Source organism: Etheostoma cragini, chromosome 2 (genome assembly GCF_013103735.1).
Source record: "Etheostoma cragini isolate CJK2018 chromosome 2, CSU_Ecrag_1.0, whole genome shotgun sequence".
Taxonomy (NCBI): Eukaryota; Metazoa; Chordata; class Actinopteri; order Perciformes; family Percidae; genus Etheostoma; species Etheostoma cragini.
Genome location: NC_048408.1, coordinates 29,655,050 through 29,660,483, shown reverse-complemented (window position 1 = coordinate 29,660,483; position 5,434 = coordinate 29,655,050). Strand labels below are relative to the sequence as shown.

General features: G+C 45.4%; 1 protein-coding gene across 1 annotated transcript in view; it reads right to left on the bottom strand.

Annotated features, from left to right (window-relative positions):
* Window positions 1–35: 35 nt before the first annotated feature.
* The window catches only part of xpo1a (exportin 1 (CRM1 homolog, yeast) a), a 27,928-nt gene continuing 22,529 nt past the window's right edge, over window positions 36–5,434 (bottom strand). Inside the window, exons 22-25 of the mRNA XM_034900771.1 lie at window positions 4,286–4,420; window positions 2,477–2,636; window positions 1,906–2,002; window positions 36–979 (exon numbers count right to left, since the gene is read on the bottom strand). Coding sequence (XP_034756662.1) covers window positions 833–979; window positions 1,906–2,002; window positions 2,477–2,636; window positions 4,286–4,420 — 539 coding nt within the window. The 3' untranslated portion in view covers window positions 36–832. The remainder of the gene's footprint in view (window positions 980–1,905; window positions 2,003–2,476; window positions 2,637–4,285; window positions 4,421–5,434) is intronic.

Below are 5,434 nucleotides of genomic sequence, written 5' to 3'. Positions count from 1 at the left end.
GGGGGGGGGGGAGAGAAGCCGAGTCAGAGACTTGATTTTTTGTAAAAATAGCCAACTTTATATTCTCAGAGTACTAAGACAGCTTTACAAACAGGATGATATGCACATGGCCTTCCTTCTCATCCAAACGCAGAGCGGGCCGACTGAAGGTCCGACTAGACCACAGAGCCAGAGTGTATAAAAAAAGAAAAAGAAAAGCAAAGGATAAACACACGGACAAACCAAAACCAGAAGACAACAAAGGAAGCAAGGGAGCACGTGTCGACCCCTTGAGCGTCACATTCGTCCGGCACCATGCACACGGCACTTCAGAAACCAGAAACCAGAGCAGTCGGTCAACTAACCATCGCAAGTGTTTCAACATCATATATTACATATTAACAGAAAGAAGGAGAGGTGGTGGATTGAGGGGGGGTGCAGAGGGATTAAAATGAATTCTTCATGCATGGGTGTAAGAACCGTATGGCCAGACATAAAGCTTTTAATTTGAAAAAGAGTCAACAAAAGATGGCTTGTTACACAAAAAAAATCTTATAAAATAAGTTTGAAGAAAAAAAAGAAAAGAAGAAGAATCCGCGCCAGGGTGGGTGGGGGGGGTCAGGGTGGGCGATTCTCATTTACATATTGACATTGATTTGGTCGACGTACAACCTAGTGCTGGGGTCTTTCCTATGGCCCCTCATTCTCTTTTCAAAAACACACACTCATGCACACACCTGCACACAAACACACTTGAAAAGAAAACAATTTATCAACAGGAAGCGTCCTTGCTCGCTCTCTCTCTCTCTCTCTCTCTGGACCCTTTCCCCCTTCAGAGCTGTCTTGTTTGTCTTCAGTCGCACATCTCCTCGGGCAGCTCGTGCGGGTTGAGGATGCCGGGCACCGACATCTGCAGCTTGTGTTTCTCCTCCTGGGCCTGGCGCAGAGACGTCTCCCTCTCCTCCAGGAACAGGTCCGTCGTGTCCTCGCCGGCAAACTCCTGCAGGACCACACAAGCAGAGGCTCAGCAGCGCTCCACGCCGGGCGTTAGGGCTTAAGATTCTAACTTGGCCGACTCTAAACCTTCCCACAGACCAGGACCTGCACGGCTCAGACTTAGGCCGCGTGGGATTCCATTCACTATGCTAAGCTAAGCTAACCAGCGGCGGCGTTGAGACATTAATGTGTTTCGGCCCAACTATCTACAGCTAGAGGAGACCACGATAAGGCCTAATTCAACAAATGGTGCCGTATTCCTTTAACTTAATTACACCCTAAAACAAGCACACACCTTTAAACTGTTGAATGTTGTTGAAAAGACAGACCAAGGTTCTGGTTTACGGCGGACCTGGAGGGAATAGTAGTATTAAAACTGTTCAAGTCTCTCCTGTCCGTTAAATTAATCTGAGTTCTGACGCAGTTTGTAGCATTCAAACGCATCCTTCCAATTAGATTGGAGTATGTTAAATGTTACAAACAGTAATGTCCCTGAGTTTATAAAAGACTAACTAGTGTGTATTTGGTCTAAACCCGGAAACGTGGTTTACATCCTGGGAGGAGCTCCGATGAGACAGTTAGTTACAATTCTCTCTCACAGGGATCAAGCACAGTGCTATAAAGATGTAACGTACCACAGATGAGGAGTAGTGCCCTCTTTTACATATTAAACAAACTGGCCGGGTCCAAGTAAACATGACTCCATCGGTGAAATAGGATGTTTAAGTGTTTGGAAATCAGACATGGTCTAAGGCTCTACGGTGACGACCAAAAATCACTTAAAGCGGCCGACCTTTCAAAATTAAAGCCCAAGTTTCCCACTGAATGGGCTTCGACAGCCTGTTTTTAACTCCTCCTCGATGTAAAAGTAGAAACGTGACTGATCATACCGGTTTTGTCCTTTACATCCTCCCGGGTCTGGACACTCACCTTGATCTGCACGAGGAAGTCCCTCAGGTGCTCCTTGAAGGCGGGGATGTCCTGGTTCAGACTGAACAGACCCGTTACGAACACCTTCACCTGGGCACTGAAGACAAGACACTCAATTAGCCACTGTTATTACATTCTTCCCTCTAATCTGCTGCACTAAGGCTTCGTGTAGGCGTTTCTCCTTTGACAACTCCCAGGAGGAGGAGCGACAGCTTGCTAGCCAGAAATCTGCAAGCTCATGTTTCATTTGTTGTGACAAATGTCTCATCCGACTGATTTTAAGACATTCATGGCCTTCAACAGACCAATCAAGACGATGACGGACCGACGAGCGTCAGAGTGTAGTCAGCGAGAGGACTTTCTAGAATCTGAAGATGTGAGCGTTAACGTGCTGACTCACTTTTGGGTTTTGTGAGATCCGTCTACGCTGCAGCCTTTGATCAAAATGTGGTTTTTTTAAGTGCATTCTGGTCTACTGGAGCTCCCCTGGCTGTGCTGAAAGTTTCTGCTTTTTAACTTTAATTTCCATGTTTGTCTAAAAACCTCTTTGTGTAATCTCAAGCCCACTTACTCCTGCAGATGGGGGAAGGCGGTCTTCAGCAGGTTGGCGATGTACTCCTGGACGTGCGCCTGGTTGTTGGCCGGGTTGGCGGCGCTGAGGGCGACGCTGACCTTCCCTTCCTCCACCAGGTTGAACATGTAGGCCAAGATGGTGGCGTGCATGGTCAGCCCTGCGGACAGGAAGCAAGCAGGTAACATGATTAATGATGCGTCAAGTATGTTAATAACTAGGCTACTGCCTGCACCAACCAAGGACTAAACTCTCTACTATGGGAGACAGGGCCCTCCAGGCAGTCGCCCCACGGCTCTGGAGCGCCCTCCCAGAGACCCTAAAGGTCCCACCGACTGTGGAGATGTTTAAGAAGTGCCTAAAGACATTCCTATATCAAAAGGCCTTTTAACAGTCATAGTTTTAATTTTAGTCTTATGGTGTTTTATTGCTTTATTCTGGGATTTCATTTGAAATGTAAAAGGGCATTATAAATAAAATGTATTATTATTAAAAGCTGTTAAAACCCCACGGAGGAACTTCTAACATTACATTTTACTTTACATATTTAGAAAGTCATCACTGAACTACGGGGGCTTTCACACCTGCCTTATTTTATTTATTAAAGGAAAACATTGAGGGTGGCAGCAGCTCTGTCAGTAGGGAGTCGGGTTGGGAAACAGAGGGTCGCTGGTTCAATCCCTGTGTGGACCTAAGCTGGTGGTGGACTGGTACCTGGAGAGGTGCCAGTTCACCTCCTGGGCACTGCCAAGGTGCTCTTGAACAAGGCACTGAACCTCTAACTGCTCGGAGCGCCTTTCCATGGGCACCCCCCCCTCTCTGTCACCTCTCCATTAGTGCATGTAAAGGTACTGAGCATGTGTGTGTGTGTAATTCAGGCCCGTGTGTAATGTGTGTAACAACAGAGTGAAAACATAGTAATTTCCCCTTGCAGGATCAATAAAGTATACATTATTATTATTTATTCTTATTTAGTTTGCAATAGTCTTCAGCGGACCAACAAATCCTAGCGAGACCTCGCTTTCAAACCAACTCTGGAGTATTTTGTTTTCGATCCGCACCAAATGCTGCATGCGTACTCCTCAAGTCGGAGCTAATGTCAGGTGTGCTTTGCAATCTGCGACGCGGCAGAAGAGCAAACTAGGGATAGCCTCCACCCTCTGAATAGGGCATTCCAGTATTTCCCTTCTGGGCGGAGGCCCCGGTTGTAGAACTACAAGATTCAAAAACAGTTTTGTCCCAGTGGCAATCACTCTGTTAAACTGCAGAATTAGAATTACTTGCACAAGACGCACAAGCACTTTGGTCATGTACTGTTTTCTATTCCTTTTATCCATGTTTTACTGTCTCTAATACATCTATTCTGTTTTATGTTTTGGTGTTGCATGTTATGTGGTGGTCTACAAGGTTTTAAGGATGTCCTGCCTCTTAGACTGGAAACCTAGTGTACCCACAGGCACCACTAAAGGAACCTGAACCTGTAGCAGGTTTCTTTCACAGAAACAGACTGCGATCACACCAGCACAGCAGATCAACGTCTCGGTGTGCGTGTCAGATTATTTGAATGAAATGAGCTGGTTTGACCGTGGAGAAGCCGGAAATACGCACTAGTCCAGAACACAAATGAAACAAAAGTGAACCAAAAGGGAAAAAGTTGTGTAACTCGTGAACTGATTTGGACCAAAGCAAACGAACCACAGGTGTGAGAACGCCCGTAGTCGCCTCATCTTTAGTCTTAAATTATTTAAACGTTATTTAACAACACACAGAACTTTTAATAGTGTGAGTTTTTGGAACTTTTTCCTGTACCTGCGGTGTGCGAGGTGTCAGTGACCACAGAGAAGATGTGTTGGAGGATGTCACAGAAGTACGTCTGGTAGAAGCTCTGCGCCGCTGCCTCCTCCCCGGAGACGTTCTGCAGGAGAGTGTACAGGATCTGTAGACCTGCAGGGGGGACACCGAGACACTCATGAGACCAACAGAGACGTGAGCACAGCCGCCACTTCCAAGCGCCTGCACTGCTCGTACACAGTAAACCCAACTTTTGTGCTTTGTAGTTGACTGAATTCAGTCTAAACTAAGATTTCAGAGCTAAATACGTGAGTGATAGACTTATATCGGCACCTTTTGAAAAGACGTATTGCCTGCAGTCCCGTGACTACACAAGCTCAACAAAGGATCTTAACAACTTGCTGCTGTGTTTTAACATTCGTAACGATGTAATTACTAATAATCTTGTCTTATTAGACAGTGACCTCGCCAATCTTAAGAGGAGTTAGTATTTTGTTTGTAGAAGATGTTTGCCAAACTGAAACCTCGTCTGAAGATAAGATGTTCCAGCTGCAACGTAAGGGGGTACTTTCAGTCTTTTTCCTTCATAATTAGTCTCGTCGGCTGATTGGTGGGTCACAGCTTGACCCAGAGAACCTGCACACCAGACACAGACAGTTCCAGCAGATAACGGGCTTGATGTTAAATGCCGGCTCCCGCCCCTTTAGTAGTGAGTTCCAGCCTCTTCCTTGTGGTAGAAACCAGCTTTGTGTCAGCAGCCATCAAGCAGATGAAGATGATGATGACCTCGTCTGGGTCGTCTACTGCAGCCCAAATCTACCTACTAGAGCCGACCGATGCCAATACCGATACCAGTATTTTGTGATTGAAAAATCAGATATTCTGATATATGTATTTTTTCTTCTTCAAATAATCCATAAACACAATAAACACAGATTTCCCTTACAGTAGTTATTTATGAGTTCTCACAAAAATAATATGATAATAATTTATTTTATTGTCACAACAGAACCTCCAAATATATTAAAGTTCTGATGAATAAAATGAATAAAATACAAACTTAAGATATGAAACTTAAAGTCCTTTTACAGTTGTAGAGCGTCCTCTGGTGGACAGACTATGCAACGCCATCACTAACAGGGACGTTGTAGAGCGTCCTCTGGTGGA